The 19,405-nt window shown below is 47.1% G+C and overlaps 1 protein-coding gene across 1 annotated transcript in view; it reads right to left on the reverse strand.

Moving 5' to 3' along the window:
- LOC147108463 (tripartite motif-containing protein 14-like) overlaps window positions 1-18,210 on the reverse strand; it is a 123,159-nt gene extending 104,949 nt beyond the window's left edge. Inside the window, exons 1-2 of the mRNA XM_086004273.1 lie at window positions 18,129-18,210; window positions 4,101-4,189 (exon numbers count right to left, since the gene is read on the reverse strand). Of these exons, the coding sequence (XP_085860399.1) occupies window positions 4,101-4,168 (68 nt within the window). The 5' untranslated portion in view covers window positions 4,169-4,189; window positions 18,129-18,210. The remainder of the gene's footprint in view (window positions 1-4,100; window positions 4,190-18,128) is intronic.
- Between the last annotated feature and the right edge of the window lie 1,195 nt (window positions 18,211-19,405).

The following is a 19,405-nucleotide window of genomic DNA, read 5'->3' on the forward strand; positions in this document are numbered from 1 at the left end:
TCCTCTTCTTTAATGAACAAGAACTATATTTTCTGCTGAATTCTTGTAAACACCTTTATTGCAGTCAGCTTCTTGGTGATTTGAGGCATGAATAAAAACAAACTGAAAAAAGGCAAACAGCCTAAAATCCCGCAAGAAAGCTCTTCCCCATTAAGAGCTTCTTTGCATGTGGTGCTTCCTTTTTACATTCATTTGAACTACAATGCAAACCGTACAATTTCATCAGATAGAACAAGGAACTGTTGGGAGACTAATTTCAGTATAACTTACAAGGAATTGTACATTAGTTAAACTCTCGGATATTATGCTAGCAAGTACAGCAAGGAGCCAGTGAATTGGAATCGTATATAACAACAGGAAACGCTGGAAAAACTCAGCAGGCCAGGCAGCATCGGTGGAGAGAGAAACACAGTTAACGTTTCAGGTCGATGACCTTTCGGCAGAACTGGGAAAAACGCAGGAAATGGAAAGCAAGTTTGGCGGGCTGGGAGAAGGGGGAGGGGATGAAAGAACAAAAGGGAAGGTCAGTGATAGGATAGAAAGCAAGAGAGATTAAGAGACATTAAGAGATGTTCAAGGAAAGGGGAGGTGGAAATGGGACAGGTTAAGGGACAAAGTTGTATACAGACCCCGAAACAGTAATGCGGAGGTTGGGGATGGCATTAAACGGAAAATTAGAGACGCGTGCAAAAAGGGCACAGCAGTTATCATGGGTGACTTTAATCTACATATAGATTGGGCTAATCAAATTAGTAACCACATTGTGGAGGAGGAATTCCTGGAGTGTATACGGGATGGTTTCCTGGACCAATATGTCGAGGAACCAACTAGAGATCAGGCCATCTTAGACTGGGTATTATGTAATGAGAAAGGAATAATTAGCAATCTTGTTGTGCGAGGCCCCTTGGGTCGGAGCGATCATAATATGATAGAATTCTTCATTAAGATGGAGAGTGAAGTATTTGACTCAGAGGCCTGAATTTAAATAAAGAAAACTACGATGGTATGAGGCGCGAGTTGGGTAGGATGCATTGGGCAATGTTTCTTAAAGGGTTAACGGTGGATAGGCAATGGCAAACATTTAAAGATCGCATGGATGAACTACAGAATTTGTTCATCCCTGTTTGGCATAAAAATAAAACAAAAAAGGTGACTCAACCGTGGCTAACAAGGGAAATTAGGGATAGCATAAGATCCAAGGAGAAGACATATAAATTGGCCAGAAAAAGCTGCAAACCTGAGGATTGGGAGCAGTTTAGGATTCAGCAAAGGAGGACAAAGGGATTAATTAAGAGGGGGAAAATAGAGTATGAGAGTAAGCTTTCAGGGAACATAAAAACTGACTGTAAAAGCTTCTATACATATGTGAAGAGAAAAAGTTTGGTGAAGTCAAGCGTAGGTCCCTTGCAGTCAGAATCAGGGGAATTTATAATGGGGAACAAAGAAATGGTGGACCAATTAAATACATACTTTGGTTCTGCCTTCACAAAGGAGGACACAAATAACCTCCCAGAGATGTCGGGGAACATAGGGTCTAATGAGAGGGAGGAACTGAATGAAATCAGTATTTGTAGGGAAATGGTGTTAGGGAAATTGATGGGATTGAAGGCTGATAAATCCCCAGGGCCTGATAATCTACATTCTAGGGTACTTAAGGAAGTGGCCCTAGAAATAGTAGATGCATTGCTGGTCATCTTCCAAAATTCTATAGATTCTGGAACAGTTCCCATGGATTGGAGGGTAGCTAATGTTACCCCACTATTCAAAAAAGGTGGTAGAGATAAAACGGGGAATTATAGACCGGTAAGCCTGACATCGGTAGTGGGGAAAGTGCTAGAGTCCATTATAAAAGATGTAATAGCAGAGCACTTGGAAAACAGTGACAGGATTGGACAAATTCAACATGGGTTTACAAAAGGTAAATCGTGCTTCACTAATCTACTGGAATTTTTTGAGGATGTAACTGGTAGAATAGATAAGGGAGAACCAGTGGATGTGGTGTATTTGGACTTTCAGAAGGCTTTTGATAAGGTCCCGCATAAGAGATTAGCGTGTAAAGTTAAGGCACATGGGATTGGGGGTAAGGTACTGACTTGGGTAGAGAACTGGTTGGCAGACAGGAAGCAAAGAGTTGGAATAAACGGGTCTTTTTCCGAGTGGCAGTTGGTGACTAGTGGGGTACCGCAGGGATCGGTGCTAGGACCCCAGCTATTCACAATATATATTAATGATCTAGACGAGGGAACTAGATGTAATATTTCCAAGTTTGCAGACAACACAAAGCTGGGTGGGCGTGTGTGCTGTGAGGAGGATGCCGAGAAACTCCAGTATGATTTGGACAGGTTGGGTGATTGGGCAGATGCATGGCAGATGCAGTATAATGTGGATAAATGCGAGGTTATCCATATTGGTGGCAAAAACAAGAAGGCAGATTATTATCTGAATGGCAATAGATTGGGAGAAGGGGAAGTGCAACGAGACCTGGTGTCCTTGTGCACCAGTCGTTGACGGTAAGCATGCAGGTGCAGCAGGCGGTTAAGAAGGCAAATGGTATGTTGGCCTTCGTGGCGAGAGGGCTCGAGTACAGGAACAAGGATGTCTTGCTGCAGTTGTACAGGGCCTTGGTGAGGCCACACCTTGAGTGTTGTGTGCAGTTTTGGTCGCCTTATCTGAGGAAGGATGTTCTTGCCATGGAGGGAGTGCAGCGAAGATTCACCAGGCTAATACCTGGGATGGCAGGAATGACATATGAGAAGAGATTGGGTCGATTGTGCTTATACTCGCTGGAGTTTAGAAGAATGAGAGGGGATCTCATTGAAACATAAAATTCTAACAGGATTAAACAGATTAGATGCAGGAAGGATGTTCCCGATGGCGGGGGAGTCCAGAACCAGGGGTCACAGTCTAAAGATAAGGGGTAAGCCATTTAGGACAGAGATCAGGAGGAATTTCTTCACCCAGAGTGGTGAACCTGTGGAATTCTCTACCACAGAAGGCAGTTGAGGCCAAATCATTAAATATATTCAAGAAGGAGTTAGATATATTTCTTAATGCTAAAGGGATCAAGGGATATGGGGAGAAGGCAGGGACACGGTACTGAGTTTGGATGATCAGCCATGATCTCACTGAATGGCGGAGCAGGCTCGAGGGGCCGAATGGCCTACTCCTGCTCCGATCTTCTATGTTTCTATGCAAAGGATGGCTCTAGATGGGGTGTGAATTGCGCTGGCAGAATGAAGGACAGCTGAAGAGAGGGAAAAAAGAACAAAAAGTGTGGATAAAAAAAAGAAAATATATATATGTGATAGGGGCCGAGGTTATGATCTGAAATTGTGGAATTCTATGTTGAGTCCAGAGGGCTGTAGAGTGCCTAATCGAAGGATGAGGTGCTGTTCCTCGAGCTTACGCTGAGCTTCCGTGGAACAATGCAAGAGGCCGAGGTCCTCGGCCTCTTGCATTGTTCCACGGAAGCTCAGCGTAAGCTCAAGGAACAGCACCTCATCTTTCAATTAGGCACTCTACAGCCCGCTGGACTCAACATAGAATTCATCAGTTTCAGATCATAACCTTGGCCCCTATTACATATATATATATTTTCTTCTTTTTTTATCCACACTTGTTGTTTTTTCTTCCCTCCCTTCAGCTGTCCTTCATTCTGCCAGCACAATTCACACCCCATCTAGAGCCATCCTTTGTTCCTTAACCTGTCCCATTTCCACCTCCCCTTGCCTTGAATATCTCTTAATGTCTCTCAATGTCTCTTAATCTCTCCTGCTTTCTAGCCTATCACTGACCTTCCCTTTAGTTCTTTCATCCCCTCCCCCTTCTCCCAGCCCCCAAAGTTGCTATCCATTTCCTGCTTTTTTCCCAGTTCTGACGAAAGGTCATCGACCTGAAACGTTAACTCTGTTTCTCTCTCCACCGATGCTGCCTGGCCTGCTGAGTTTTTCCAGCGTTTCTGTTGTTATTTCGGATTTCCAGCATCCGCAGTATTTTGCTATCGAATTGGAATTGTATGTCTTTTTGCATTCCATGCATGCCTGGATATGCTAGCCAGAAAGTCTATAGATTACAAAACAAAAAGCTGCTTAATTACTTACATCAGAAGTTGCATTTCTGAAGATAATAGGACCCTTTTCCTGTCCTCACGTGACATTTGATTAAGCATTGTGTTCAGCTTCCTAATAGCCTGTATTTGGAACAGAAACTCAGGAATAATAACCGTGGAATTTCTTCACCTAGGATTTTCCTTTGATCAATATACATTCATGTGTAGCACAACTTAGGCACTGTTTGAAATATTCATCTTTCAAGGGATTGTCTGCGGTCCCCACCACAACTCCATTCCCTCGCCACCGACTCCATCCTTCTCCTTGGCCACTGTCTGAGGCTGAACCAGACTGTTCACAACCTTGGTCTTGTGCTTGGCCCTGAGCTCAGTTTCCGACCCCATATCCTCTCAATCAACAAGGTTGCCTACTTCCACCTCCGCAATATCGCCCATCTCAACCCCTGCCTCAGCTCATCTGCTGCTGAAACCCTCATCCATGCTTTTGTTACGTACAGACTCGGCATAAAAGATCCCATGACACTACATCGAAGAAGAATTGGGGAGTTATCCCTGGTGTCCCGGCCAAAATTTATCCCTCAATCAACATCACTAAAACAGATGATCTGGTCATTATTACATTGATGTTTGTGGGAGTTTGCTATCAGCAAATTGGCTGCCGTGTTTCCTACCCTACAACAGTGACAACACTTCAAAAGTACTTCATTGGCTGTAAAGCACTTTGGGATGTCCTGAGGTCATGAAAGGCATTATATAGATGCAAGTCTTTCTTTTCTTCTTTCTTTCTATTCCAATGCTCTCCTGGCCGACGTCCCACCTTCCACTCTCATTAAACATCAGCTCATCCAAAACTCTGCTGCCCATATCCTAACTCACACCAAGCCCCGTTCATTCATCCTATGCTCACTGATCTACATTGGCTCCGGGTCCGGCAACACCTCAAATTTGAAATTCTCATCCTTGTGTTCTTATCTCTCCATGGCCTCACCCCTCCCTGTCTCTGTAGCCTCCTCCAGCCCTACAACCCTTCATAGAGTCATAGATTTATACAGCACAGAAAGAGGCCCTTCGGCCCATCATGTGCGCGCCGGCCATCATGCCCTATCTATTCTAATCCCATTTTCCAGCACTTGGTCCATAGCCTTGTATGCTATGGCATTTCAAGTACTCATCTAAATGCTGCTTGAATGTTGTGAGGATTCCTGCCTCTACCACCCTTTCAGGCAGTGAGTTCCAGATTCCAACCACCCTCTGCGTGAAAAAGTTTTTCCTCAAATCCCCTCTAAACCTCCTGCCCCTTATCTTGAAACGATGCCCCTAGTTATTAACCCCTCTACTAAGGGGGAAAGTTCCTTTCTAGCTACCCTATCTATGCCCCTCATAATTTTGTACACCTCAATCAGGTCCCCCCTCAGCCTTCTCTGCTCTAAGGAAAACAACCCCAGCCTGTCCAGTCTCTCTTCATAGCTGAAGCTCTCCAGCCCAGGTAACATCCTGGTGAATCTCCTCTGCACCCTCTCCAATGCAATTACATCCTTCCTATAATGTGGCGACCAGAACTGCACACACTATTCCAGCTGTGGCCTAACTAGCGCTTTGTACAGCTCCATCATAACCTCCCTGCTCTTATATTCTATGGTGTGGAGATGCCAGTGTTGGACTGGGGTGGACAAATGTAAGTTATAGTCCAACAGCTTTATTTGAAATCACAAGCTTTCGGAGCGCTGCTCCTTCGTCAGGTGAAGTGGAGAGATGCATAAAAACACAGCTTATATAGTCAGAGAATAATGTCAGATGTTTACAGGTAATCTTTCTAACTGCCATTTATCACACCTCGGCAGAGAGATAATCACAGCAATCAAAGGTGTAAATGGTGTCCAAACAGGTCAGTCAGGAAAACATTACATCAAAGAACAATGAGGTGGGGTCACAAGGGGTCAAATGTTGCAGATGCTGGGGTCTGTATGAAAAACAAAAAAACAGACAAAAAACATTTTCTTTGCTTGCTGGAAATCACAGCAGGTCCGGCCGCATCTGTGTGGAGAGAACAAGCCAACTACGACTCGAGTCTGGATGACCCTACGTCAGGTGGGGTTACATGTAGCGTGACATGAACCCAAGATCCCGGTTGAGGCCGTCCTCATGGATGCGGAACTTGGCTATCAGTTTCTGCTCGACGATTTTGCGCTGTCGTGTGTCTCGAAGGCCGCCTTGGAGAATGCTTACCCGAAGATCGGAGGCTGAATGCCCTTGACTGCTGAAATGTTCCCCGACTGGGAGGGAACACTCCTGCCTGGCGATTGTTGCGCGGTGTCCGTTCATCCGTTATCGCAGTGTCTGCATGGTCTCGCCGATGTACCATGCTCCGGGGCATCCTTTCCTGCAACGTATGAGGTACACAACGTTGGCCGAGTCACATGAGTATGCACCATGTACCTGGTGGGTGGTGTCCTCACGTGTGATGATGGTATCTGTGTTGATGATCTGGCATGTCTTGCAGAAGTTGCTGTGGCAGGGTTGTGTGGTGTCGTGGTCGCTGTTCTCCTGAAAGCTGGGTAATTTGCTGCGAACGATGGTCTGTTTGAGGTTAGGCAGCTGTTTGAAGGCGAGTAGTGGAGGCGTGGGGATGGCCTTAGCGAGGTGTTCGTCGTCATCGATGACATGTTGAAGGCTGCGAAGAACATGGCGTAGTTTCTCCGCTCCGGGGAAGTGCTGGACGACGAAGGGTACTCTGTTGGTTGTGTCCCGTGTTTGTCTTCTGAGGAGGTCTATGCGATTTTTCGCTGTGGCCCGTCGGAACTGTCGATTGACGAGTCGAGCGTCATATCCCGTTCTAACGAGGGCGTCTTTCAGCGTTTGTAGGTGTCCATTGCGTTCCTCCTCGTCTGAGCAGATCCTGTGTATTCGCAGGGCTTGTCCATAGGGGATGGCTTCTTTAACGTGGTTAGGGTGGAAGCTGGAGAAGTGGAGCATCGTGAGGTTGTCCGTGGGCTTGCGGTAGAGTGAAGTGCTGAGGTGTCCGTCTTTGATCCTTGACCACAATGGCTTCACCTTCGACAACCAGTTCTTTACCCAAACACACGGAACAGCCATGGCGACCAAATTCGCACCCCAATACGCCAACATCTTCATGCACAAGTTCGAGCAAGACTTCTTCGCTGCACAGGACCTCCAACCAACGCTATACACCAGATACATCGACGACATTTTCTTCCTATGGACCCACGGCGAAGAATCACTGAAAAGACTACACGATAACATCAACAAGTTCCATCCCACCATCAAACTCACCATGGACTACTCCTCAGAATCGGTTTCATTCTTGGACACACGAATCTCCATCAAAGACGGACACCTCAGCACTTCACTCTACCGCAAGCCCACGGACAACCTCACGATGCTCCACTTCTCCAGCTTCCACCCTAACCACGTTAAAGAAGCCATCCCCTATGGACAAGCCCTGCTCAGACGAGGAGGAACGCGATGGACACCTACAAACGCTGAAAGACGCCCTCGTAAGAACGGGATATGACGCTCCACTCGTCGATCGACAGTTCCGACGGGCCACAGCGAAAAATCGCATAGACCTCCTCAGAAGACAAACATGGGACACAACCAACAGAGTACCCTTCGTCGTCCAGTACTTCCCCGGAGCGGAGAAACTACGCCATGTTCTTCGCAGCCTTCAACATGTCATCGATGACGACGAACACCTCGCTAAGGCCATCCCCACGCCTCCACTACTCGCCTTCAAACAGCTGCCTAACCTCAAACAGACCATCGTTCGCAGCAAATTACCCAGCTTTCAGGAGAACAGCGACCACGACACCACACAACCCTGCCACAGCAACCTCTGCAAGACATGCCAGATCATCAACACAGATACCATCATCACACGTGAGGACACCACCCACCAGGTACATGGTGCATACTCATGTGACTCGGCCAACGTTGTCTACCTCATACGTTGCAGGGAAGGATGCCCCGGAGCATGGTACATCGGCGAGACCATGCAGACACTGCGACAACGGATGAACGGACACCGCGCAACAATCGCCAGGCAGGAGTGTTCCCTCCCAGTCGGGGAACACTTCAGCAGTCAAGGACATTCAGCCTCCGATCTTCGGGTAAGCATTCTCCAAGGCGGCCTTCGAGACACACGACAACGCAAAATCGTCGAGCAGAAACTGATAGCCAAGTTCCGCACCCATGAGGACGGCCTCAACCTGGATCTTGGGTTCATGTCACGCTACATGTAACCCCACCTGACATAGGGTCATCCAGACTCGAGTCGTAGCTGGCTTGTTCTCTCCACACAGATGCGGCCGGACCTGCTGTGATTTCCAGCAAGCAAAAAAAATGCTTTTAGTCTGTTTTTTGTTTTTCATACAGACCCCAGCATCTGCAACATTTGACCCCTTGTGACCCCACCTCATTGTTCTTTGATGTAATGTTTTCCTGACTGACCTGTTTGGACACCATTTACACCTTTGATTGCTGTGATTATCTCTCTGCCGAGGTGTGATAAATGGCAGTTAGAAAGATTACCTGTAAACATCTGACATTATTCTCTGACTATATAAGCTGTGTTTTTATGCATCTCTCCACTCACCTGACGAAGGAGCAGCGCTCCGAAAGCTTGTGATTTCAAATAAAGCTGTTGGACTATAACCTGGTGTTGTGTGATTTCTTACACTTATATTCTATGCCTCGGCTAATGAAGGCAAGTATCCCATATGCCTTTTTAACCACCTTATCTACCTGTCCTGCTGCCTTCAGGGATCTATGTACATGCACACCAAGGTCCCTCTGATCCTTTGTTCTTCCTAGGGTCCTACCATTCATTGTGTATTCCCTTGCCTTGTTAGTCCTCCCAAAATGCATCACCTCACACTTTTCAGGGTTAAATTCCATTTGCCACTGTTCTACCCATCTGACCAACCCGTCTTTATCGTCCTGTAGCCTGAGGCTTCCCTCCTCACTATTTACCACTCCACAAATTTTCATGTCATCTGCGAACTTACTGATCATACCTCCTACATTCATATCTAAATCATTAATGTACACTACAAACAGCAAAGGGCCCAGCACCGATCCCTGCGGTACACCACTGGACACAGGCTTCCAGTCACAAAAACAACCTTCGACCATCACCCTCTGTCTCCTGCCACTAAGCCAATTTTGGATCCAATGTGCCAAATTGCCCTGGATCCCATGGGCTCTTACCTTCTTGACCAGTCTCCCATGCGGGACTTTGTCAAAAGCCTTACTAAAGTCCATGTAGACTACATCAACTGCACTACCCTCATCCACACACCTAGTCACCCTCTCAAAAAATTCAATCAAATTGGTTAGACATGATCTTCCCCTGACAAAGCCATGCTGACTATCCTTGATTAATCCTTGCCTCTCCAAGTGGAGACTAATGCTGTCCCTCAGAATTTTTTCCAATAATTTCCCTACCACTAATGGTAGGCTCACTGGCCTGTAATTCCCTGGTTTATCCCCACTACCCTTCTTGAATAATGGTACTACTAGTGTAAGGTTCGCAAAATTCTACAGATTCCCCCAAACCAAGAAGATTATTGTTTTAAAAAATATTGAGCCAAAAAGGGGCTTAAAGTTAAAACCCCAGGATTTTGGTTATTTTAAAAAGGACATGTCCAGGCCTGTGGAAGGCTGCAACAAAGGAGTTGGGATGGGCCTCTGTAAAACAAACAGTTTGAGTATTGGCATAGGCCAAATTGTCTGAGAATGTTCTGGACCGTCTCAGTCATTCCACATAAATGACAATAGGCCTACAGAAGGACAGTTCCCGCCAAAATTACAGAGCCATCAAAAGTATGCATAATGCAGTACATGCCACTGATCAACAAAAGGGACCCTGACCCCAGCAGGAGAAGACAATCGAACAACAGTTTAACCACTCAGAGAGACATCCAAAACCACTTCACACACTTAAACCAATTTCGAAGCAATCCCGAAACCAGTTAAATAAATGGGACCAATCAATGTTAACAAGCCCGCCCAAAATTTAACAATGAACCGAGACTGATTTGGCGGGCAGATAAGCAGGCCTCAATTAGTATAAACTAAAGACCTGTCTCCACAAGAAATCAGTTCAATCAGTTCGATAAGTACAGTTCAGCAGAAGGAGTTCAACAGAAACAGTTCAACCAGTTCGAGAAGAAAGGAGAGACCCATCGTTCAAGTTTAAAACACCATCGAAACTCGGCGGTTTTAGAAGCAAGCATCTGGAAGCATAGAAACATAGAAGATAGGAGCAGGAGTAGGCCATTCGGCCCTTCGAGCCTGCTCCGCTATTCAATGAGATCATGGCTGATCATCCAAATTCAGTACCCTGTCCCTGCCTTCTCCCCATATCCCTTGAAGCAGTTCTCTCTCGAAGAAGTAACACATCATCGGACACCTCGCAGCACCAAGGGCCCCACAAAACCAACAACCAAATATTACCAGAAGCCAACCAGGTAATACTGGGCCACCGCGACCAACAAGAAACCAACTCGGAAGAAACCGAAGATCTGCAAGTTTTTCCACTCTACAAACTATTCCTGCGTTTGGTGAGCATTTCTCCTGGTCCTCTGGAGTCCAACATAGTCAATGCAGTGGGATTGGGAGGGGTGAAGTATTCTGTCTATTGTTATTCTCCCTCGTATATTCCGAAGTGTTCCCCTTTTAGAGTGATAAGATTATTGTATTGTATTTTTCCTTCTCAAATAAAAACCAAAGTTCTTGTATCAAATTCAGTTGTCTGCTGCAATTTCATTACAACCCCCAAATAAGTCCAAAGTCTAGAACCAAGGGAGTGGGAGCGATTCGAACCGCTCGGAGTCAGAGGCAAAGCTGACCACACACACCACCCCTTACAGAAAATGGCGACCACGGCAGGACTTTGGCAAAAGGGATGTAATGCAATAGACACTGTGTTTGACGAAAGAACGAAGATGGAAGAGAGGATTTCCTCTTATATGTTTGAGAGAAGGTAAATATCACCAAGAAATGGGTGACCAGTCTGTTGCGCGCTGAGCGTCCCATGGATGCTGCAGCCAAATGGACTGAGAGCAAGGATCCTAAAAGGTCGGTGGAAAAGGCCATCTGGTTGGTCTGCGCCCTATGACAGATCCAGCTTTTAGATCAGCACATTAAGGTGTTAACAGAAGAGCTGCGGGAGGCAGCCAAACTCTCTCAAGCAAGAGCTATAGCAGGGGAGGGATTACTGTAGGAATTACAGGCCCAAAGTCAGGAGAAGTTACAGATAGCGGAGAAACACAGGAACAGACATGAGTATTTTCGGTGCCAAGTCACCGAGGCTAAAAGCAAATAGTTAGTGTTAAGAGAGGAGAACGCTCGCCTAACCAGACAGTTAAAAGAACAGGAAGAGAGGTTAAGAGACGTGCAGGCAGCTTATAAGGTAGCAAGCACTAGGGGTTTTGAAGCGGGAGATCACGGCCCCTGCCAAAAGCAGATCGACAGTTTAAAACTTGCTCTGTCCAGGGCAAAAAGCATGGTATGCCTAGTAAGCCCGGGTGGACCTGGAAGTCGAATGAGAAACTGTTCAGGCGTTACCTGTGGCGCCGGGGAACGACCCGGTTGGGCAGCAGGAGGGACAAGCAATCTGTAGGGAGGGCAGGGAGGAGTGCACACCACCACCACCTGTGGCGCCGGGTTTTGACTCGGTTTGGCAGCAGGCAGCAGGGGGCAAGCCAATGCAGGAAAGGTCGGAGCCGGGGCTGATGTGCCTGGCTCAGCAGCAAAAGTTTAGCCCGCCTGGCGGTGGTGGGGGCCAGGGGCCCCTTGAAAGCCAATTTGTGATTCCCCATGGTACCCAACAGCTTAGGGCTATGGTAAGCCACCTGAACAAACTCACCCACAAGGGAAACCCCTCAGTCCACTTCATGGAAGTGGAACAAGCAGCAGGCATCAATGAGTGCGACGACTCAAATGGCCAAAATGCTTCTGTTCTCTTTGGATGGCAATCTGTACCAGTCCCTCTCTGCTGAGAGCAAGAAGGGGCAGGGCGGGTACGCTGCCATCCGGGAGCAAGTTCTGGAAGTGATGGGGATGAACGATGGTAGTCCTTTCTCCCGGGTGGAGAAGACTACACAATTAGCAGGGGAGACCCCACAGGCTTTCGCAGACAGGCTGTGGCCTGTGTACAGGAGTGCCTGTAATGGGGATCTCGAATAGACTAATTTGAACCAGAACGAGCTGGCCCACTGGCTTCGAAGCCTGGTGGCAAACAGCTTGCCGCAGATCAGAGCTAAGGCTGAGCTTTGGTTTGACCCGAAAGACCCCCGGGTCACCGAGGAGACAGTGGTCAGACAACTGACCCTGGCTTACCGGAACGGAAGAGGGATAGAAGAGCAACCACCAAAAGGAGAAGTATATGAAATTAAACCTAGTCAGAATAAGAAAGAATGGCACCAGGAAAGGGGTAACCCTTCCGTACGAAGCGTAACTGCTTCGGGTGCGGGAAGAATGGGCATTGGAGAAGGGACTGTAGAAATCCTTGGAAGGATAATGTGGGGAAAAACTCCCCAGCTCCTGCCCCAAAGACAGAAACACCGACCTCTCCCCCCACGCTTGATTCGATAGTAGCAGCACTCCGAGTTATATTAAATGGCCCAGGGAAGGAAGCCACCGCCACTGGTGCTTTAACCCCATCTGCCCCATACAACCCAGACCTATGACTAGAACCAGCGCAGCCTGTCGACTTGTGTCCCCTTGAATACGATAAGGGGGGCAGGCCCTGTGTTAAGATGGGGGTGGAGACAGTGCAGGGGAGATATTTGGTGGACACTGGAACTTCCAGCACGGTGGTCCATTCGGAAGACCCGACCAATTCACCCAGGTCTAACAAGGTCCCATTTAGCCTAATGGGATTCACAGGGAACGAGCAGGCTGGGGAAATGTCCAAACCTTTGGCCATAGATTTAGGATCCCTCCATACCAAGTGGGAGGGTAACCAAAAGACCGACGAAGTGGCCAAGCAGGGGGCCAGGGAAGGAGAGTTCTGGGATCCCTGTAGAGCAGGTCCGGTAGCCGCAATCTGGGACAAGGGAGGCACACAGGGGGTAGCTTTGGCCCCGGACTTAAAGCAGGTCCAAGCCCAGGATTCCGTCCTTAAGGCCGTCCTGGTAAAGAGAGAATGGGGAGTCCATAGGAGGCCCGTTCGGGGCAGCGGATGAGACTTTAAAACAGGTTCACTGGCAGGCTGCTAGTCACATTAGTCAATGTAAACTGTTTAAACCCGACAAAGGGGAATGGCCAGCAAGGGCTAACCGTGTTAAAGCTAGAGATCATCAGCCTGCAGCTGTGGCAGACTCACAGACCGCACTGGAGGGGGCAGTGGCTTGTGTGACTGGAGGGGCCCTCCCACCACTTATTTGGGACACGCCCCCAGTAACCGGAGCCCTAAGGAGGTCTCCTTGCATACCACAGCCTAAACTACCATGGTCACCTGTGTATCAGTTTAAACGGTCCAGCCCCGGGGAGGGCCACAACTCAAAAGGGAATGCCCAAGGTCAGGGATCAGCCTAAAAATAGGGCTCTCCAGCCTGCCGCCTCCAATGGTGAGGGACTCACAGGAGAGGTAGTGTTGGGCAGAGAGAGAGAGAGAAGGGTCCCCAGCCTGCGGCATCAGGCTGCGCGGAACCCACAGGAAGGGGGCAGTGTGCTGCAGCACAGGAGGGCACACTCCCCCGATTAACTGAGATTCAGGGAAACTCCCAGGTCTTTTAAGGAGGACAGGCCACCTTGCACCCAGGCTTACAAGCTGCCCAGATTCCACAAAAGGCAGAGGCCTAACAGGGATTAGCCTGGCCATCCGGAGACGGGCAGCGGATGTATATAGCTTTTAGTTTAAGAGTGTTTTACAGTTTTTAGGTTTTGGAATTTTGATAAACTTATTACAACTAAAATTAGACTAAGTTTTTGAAAATTTCGATAACTGTGTCAAGCTAGAGAACCTTCTCGGGACATGGCTATCTGTTTTATGTGCCCCTACAGAAAGGAAATCGGCATGGGAAAGTTTCTGCTCCTGCTCACCCTGGTGGGGGTGAGCATCGGTGACCGAGGAGACGTGGAGGACTCCCAAATCTATGGGTGCACGGGAGAGAGAGCACCGATCGTTACCGCTGGGGGAGGCGAACAGGGTGTGGAGGAGCTCGCCATCTACTTCCATGAGGGAAGGTGGCCAAGGTGTTTGGGGTCAAACTCGACACAATACTCCAGCCAGGCCGGGTTCACATACGGGGAGGCCTCCATCCCGTGCCCCAGGGTACAGATCGTTGCTACAAGGGTCAGCGTCACCGAGGGGAAACGTGTGTGTTTGACATGCAAGGGACAGATTCCCCTGAATAGGTGGTGGTGGCTCAGAAAGCTGAGCAGGGACATAGGGGACTGGACAGTCGACTGGGAATGATTGGGGAACGACACCCACCGTACGATCACAGGGACCCGAGGGGGAGTGAGTGTGTGCTGCGCCAAGTGGTGGGAGCCAGATCAGGGGATTTATGTTTGTATGTGGGGGTCAGAGAAAGTCTTCCCCACAGGCATATCCATCATCTTCCACAGGCAATGGCAAGATGCCGGGGAGGGGATGGGGTGGGATTCCAGCCTGTACGCGTGCGCAATCCCACACTCCCCGATTCCAGACAACGCCACCAAACTCGTAACCCGCCCCCGAAAGCCCCTGCCCTCGACCACGACATCACGGACCATAGTAGAGGTGTCCTACTACCACCAAGGGACCAGGGAATGGGTTAGTCCTAGTGCCAACCTACAAGGTACTGTACCAGGGGGTACACTATGCAGTAGCTTCAGTGATCCTAAACCTTACTGAAGTATACTTACCTGTATGGTGCCCTAAGGAGACAGAACAGTTGTACCAGGCCCTGTTTAAGAAAATGTTTAGGAAGTTTTATGCACAAAGTGCAAGGGAAGGGACAGAATGCTCCGATTCCAACATGAGTGAGTATGGGACAAAAATTAAAATAAAGTCTATGACCAGGTATAAAAACGAACCTCAACAGTTACTAAAAATAAAGATTGTAACCGTGTGTTTTTCTTTTTCTATGTATGTTTTATATTTTTCCAAGTGGTGCAGGGGTGTTGGACCCCCTCCGTGCTTAGATGTTGAATGTAACCGAATTTCTCTTACCTTGTACATATATCTGAACACTACACCTAAAAGGAGAATGTGTGTTTTTGGATTTTAGATAGATAATACAGGGGACGGTTGGCTCCCAGGGATCAGAAATTTTGCTCACCCAGGATGATACTATAGTGGATAAAGTATCACAGGGGGAAGTGTAAGGTTCGCAAAATTCTACAGTTTCCCCTAAACCAAGAAGATTACTGTTTTAAAAAATATTGAGCCAAAAAGGGGCTTAGTTAAAACCCCAGGATTTTGGTTATTTTAAAAAGGACATGTCCAGGCCTGTGGAAGGCTGCGACAAAGGAGTTGGGATGGGCCCCTGTAAAACAAACAGTTTGAGTATTGGCATAGGCCAAATTGTCTGGGAATGTTCTGGACCGTCTCAGTCATTCCACATAAATGACAATAGGCCTACGGAAGGACAGTTCCCGCCAAAATTACAGAGCCATCAAGAGTGTGCATAATGCAGTACATGCCACTGATCAACAAAAGGGACCCTGACCCCAGCAGGAGACGACAATCGAACAACAGTTTAACCACTCAGAGAGACATCCAAAACCACTTCACACACTTAAACCAATTTCGAAGCAATCCCGAAACCAGTTAAATAAATGGGACCAATCAATGTTAACAAGTCCGCCCAAAATTTAACAATGAACCAAGACTGATTTGGCAGGCAGATAAGCAGGCCTCAATTAGTATAAACTAAAGGCCTGTCTCCACAAGAAATCAGTTCGATGAGTTCGATGGGTTCGATCAGTTCGATAAGTACAGTTCAGCAGAAGGAGTTCAACAGAAACAGTTGAACCAGTTCGAGAAGAAAGGGGAGACCCATCGTTCAAGTTTAAAACACCATCGAAACTCGGCGGTTTCAGAAGCAAGCATCTGGAAGCAGTTCTCTCTCTCTCGAAGTAAAACATCATCGGACACCTCGTGGCACCAAGGGCCCCACGAAACCAACAGCCAAATATTACCAGAAGCCAACCAGGTAATATTATTGTATTTTATTTTTCCTTCTCAAATAAAAACCAAAGTTCTTGTATCAAATTCAGTTGTCTGCTGCAATTTCATTACAACCCCCAAATAAGTCCAAAGTCTAGAACCAAGGGAGTGGGAGCGATTCGAACCGCTCAGGGAGTCAGAGGCAAAGCTGACCACACACACCACCCCTTACAGTTAGCCGTCCTCCAATCCTCTGGCACCTCCCCTATGGCCAGAAAGGTTCTGAAAATTTGTGTCAGAGCCCCTGCAATCTCCTCCCTTGCCTCACACAGCAGCCTGGGATACATCTCATCTGGGCCTGGGGATATATCCACTTTTAAGCCTGCTAAAACCACTAGTACCTCCTCCCTCTCAATACTAATTTGTTCAAGTAAATCACAATCCCCCTGCCTGATTTCTATGCCTACATCGTCCTTCTCCATAGTGAACACAGAAGCAAAACATTCATTTAAAACCTCACCTACATCTTCTGGCTCTACACACAGATTGCCACTTTGGTCCCTAATGGGCCCTACTCTTTCCCTGGTTATCCTCTTGCCCTTAATATACTTATAAAACACCTTGGGATTTTCCTTTATTTTGTCCGCCAGTGTTTTTTCATCCCCTCTTCGCTCTCCTAATTTATTTTTTAAGTACCCCTCTGCACTTTCTATACTCCTCTAGGGCTTCCACTGTTTTTAGTCCTTTGTATGAGCCTCCCTTTTTTTCCTAATCCATTCTTGTATATCCCTTGACATCCAGGGTTCCCTGGGCTTGTTGGTCCCACCCTTGACCTTTACGGGAACATGTTGGCATTGTACTCTCTCTATTTCCTTTCTGAAAGACTCCCACTGCTCTGATGTGGATTTTCCTACAAGTAGCTTATCCCAATCCACTTTGGCCAGATCCTGCCTCATCATATTAAAATCGGCCTTCCCCCAATTCAGAACCTTTATTTCCGGTCCATCTTTGTCCTTTTCCATGACTACCTTAAATCTCACCGAATTATGGTCACTGTCACCAAAATGCTCTCCTACTGACACATCTACCACTTGCCTGGCTACATTCCCTATAATTAGGTCCAGTACCGCCCCCTCTCTTGTAGGACTTTCTACATGCTGGCTCAAAAAGCTCTCCTGGATGCACTTTAAGAATTCCGCACCCTCTAAGCCTTTCACACTCTGACTATCCCAGTTAATACTGGGGAAGTTGAAATCCCCTACTATTATTATCCTATTATTTCTACACTTCTCTGAGATTTGCCTACATATCTGTTCCTCTATCTCCCCTGACTGTTTGGGGACCTATAGTACACTCCCAGCAAAGATATCTGCACTTCTCCACTTCTGGCCTCTTGCACATCCCCAATTTTAATTGCTCCACCATTGGCAGTCGTGCCTCAGCTACTCTAAGCTCTGGAATTTTCTACCTAAATTTCTCCATCTCTCTCTCCTCCTTTGATTTGCTCTTTAAAAACTACCTCTTTGACTAAGATTTTGGTCACTTCTCCTAATATCTCTATGTAGCTTGGTGTCAAATTCGGCTGATAATGCTCCTGTGAAGCGCCTTGAGACATTTTTACTATGTTAAAGGCACTATATAAATAACCAGTTGTTGTTGTTATTGATCTCATTATGCCTCATATTGTCTTCTGCTAATATAACTTCTACCATTTAATCATCTCGTTTTCCACTCAAGCACTTTACAGGTCACTCACCAGCGCAAACATGTCTATGCGTGTATTTTCCCTCCCCCTTCCCTTTGTTCTGTTCTTTTTCAAATGAGGTTCATTTGTAACTGATCAAGGCAGTTTCAGTAGGTCGATATTGAGGCACAGCCAAGAATCTCAGTCAGAACAGTTCCCTAATATTTAGTAAGTTCTGCCTCAATGAATCTTACCTCTTCTTGAATACAAATATTAACACAGTCATCAGTGACTACGGAGCCTATTCGATGGAGGAATGCATCCAGCACCTGACATCTCCCTGTTGATATAAAAATCACCACTTTATATCCAAGCAAGACCTTCAGCTGTATAATAATTGTTCCATTTCACTCTCTAGTACTTGTACAGTTATCGCTAACAATTGATCCATTTCATCCTCCAGAAACTGTACAGTGATCTACAATTGTTCTGTTTTATCCACCAGTACTTGTACAGTTATCTCTATTTATTCCATTTCATCCTCCAGTAATGGTACAATTATCTTCCAGTACGTGTACAGTTACGTCTCAGTTGTTCCATTTCTTCTGCTAGTACTTTCCAGTTATCTAATAATTATTCCATTTTATCCTCTAGTACTTGTACAGTTATTTATAATTGTTTCATTCCACTTGTACAGTTATGTCGTATACGGGAAAAGTGATCCTGTGGCAGAGCCACCAGGGAACTCTGATCTAATGTACATAATTATCTTTAACAAATTATTAGCTACAGAATGAATCTGTATCTTTGTTCATATTATTGCATGTACATAGCGCGGTCCCTTTAAGAATGAGACCAAACGTGATGACGTCATGACGTCAGGCTGGGGAGCCGCCCTAGCCAGTCCTAGTGTAATTTAGTTCTCCTGTGTTTTCGTGTTAAACTCTGTTGAATAGTATTAAACATCGTTTGTTTGATAGACTGACTCGACCTCAGTCCTTTAGTTAGGAATCTAGCCATTCCTACAGTGGTGACCCCGAATTTTCGTGAACAATTTTCGCGGAAGAAGCGAAGCAAAACGAAACATGGAAGCGAACTCCGTGGCTTTGAAGCTCCCACAGTTTTGGGAACAACAGGCGGCCTCCTGGTTCGTACAAGCAGAAGCACAATTCGAACTCCGAAACATCGTTGCGGATCAGACCCGTTACCTTTACGTGCTCTCCGCACTCGACAGCTCCACGGCCTCACGGGTCATCAGCCTGCTCGAAAACCCCCCCAGTTGACAGCAAGTATGGTACTCTTAAAGCGCGGTTAATACAGGTCTTCGGGCTCACGAAGGCGGAGCGTGCCCACCGGCTGCTCGCTATGCCCGGGCTTGGCAATTCCAAGCCATCTGAGTTAATGAGCCAGATGCTCACGCTCCTTCGCTCCGAACCACAATGTTTCCTCTTTCGGGAGTTATTCCTGAGTCAACTACCCGAGCAGGTTCAGGCTGCCCTCGCCAGATCGGAAGCCACAGATTGCACAGCAC

This window comes from Somniosus microcephalus, chromosome 13 (genome assembly GCF_052327205.1).
Source record: "Somniosus microcephalus isolate GS21.2 chromosome 13, FLI_Smic_1.0, whole genome shotgun sequence".
Classification (NCBI taxonomy): Eukaryota; Metazoa; Chordata; class Chondrichthyes; order Squaliformes; family Somniosidae; genus Somniosus; species Somniosus microcephalus.